This window comes from Arachis ipaensis, chromosome B6 (assembly GCF_059453495.1).
Source record: "Arachis ipaensis isolate K30076 ecotype BB chromosome B6, ASM5945349v1, whole genome shotgun sequence".
Classification (NCBI taxonomy): domain Eukaryota; kingdom Viridiplantae; phylum Streptophyta; class Magnoliopsida; order Fabales; family Fabaceae; genus Arachis; species Arachis ipaensis.
The window spans coordinates 16,491,021-16,491,983 of record NC_142441.1 but is presented as its reverse complement, the minus strand read 5'-3'; the positions used below and the strand labels follow the sequence as shown (position 1 = coordinate 16,491,983).

The 963-nt window shown below is 52.2% G+C and overlaps 1 protein-coding gene across 1 annotated transcript; it reads left to right on the top strand.

The window, feature by feature from the left end:
- Positions 1-963, top strand: LOC107646454 (uncharacterized). Its single transcript, XM_016350637.1, has 2 exons — positions 1-105; positions 202-963. Exons 1-2 carry the CDS (start codon positions 1-3, stop codon positions 961-963), a joined length of 867 nt encoding a protein of 288 aa, XP_016206123.1.

Genomic DNA, 963 nt, shown 5'->3' with positions numbered 1-963 from the left:
ATGAAGTATGACGGGACCCAAGACCCCCAGGAACACCTAACGGCCTTTGAGGCCAGGATGAACCTGGAAGGGGTGGGCGATGAAGTAAGGTGTCGCGCCTTCCCTGTAACTTTATTGGGACCGACAATTCGTTGGTTCAACGCCCTTTTCCAGGGCTCTATAACCACCTTTGCCAACATCAGTCGGGCCTTTTTGGCTTAGTTCACCACACGAATCGCTAAGGCGAAGCACCCAATTAATTTGCTGGGGGTAACTCAAAGGAGCGGCGAGCCGACCCGGAAGTATTTGGACAGATTCAATGACGAGTGTTTAGAGATCGACGGCCTAACCGATTCGGTGGCCAGCTTGTGCTTGACAAACGGATTACCGAATGAGGATTTCAGAAAGCATCTTACCACCAAGCCTGTATGGACAATGCAAGAGATTCAAAACGTCGCCAAGGAATACATCAATGATGAGGAAGTCAGCCAGGTTGTGGTAGCCAATAAGCGGCAGTCCGCCTACTCAAGTGTTCGCCCGCCCGGTAGCGGGGAAAGGTCAAAGGAGCACTCTAAAAACGGAGCGCCTGCTAAAGCCTTCAAACCCTTCCCCCGGGTAGGAAAATTCACCAACTACACCCCCCTAGCAGCTCCAATCGTTGAAGTCTATCAACAGATCGCCGACAAGGGCATCTTGTCGAAGCCCCGACAACTCAAGGACAGGACGGGAGGAAACAAAAGCCTCTATTGCGACTACCACAAGGGCTATGGCCACAAGGCCCAAGACTGCTTCGACTTGAAGGACGCTCTGGAACAGGCCATTTGGGAAAGAAAGTTGGCCGAATTCTCCCACCTTATCAGGGAACCACGGAGGCGGGATCATGATCGATCCAGTGAAGACAAAGGCCACGCTGTAAAACAGAGGCGAGAGCCCGAAGAGGATAATAAGTGCGATATCATTCGGCCCCGAAGACCAATGGGTTGA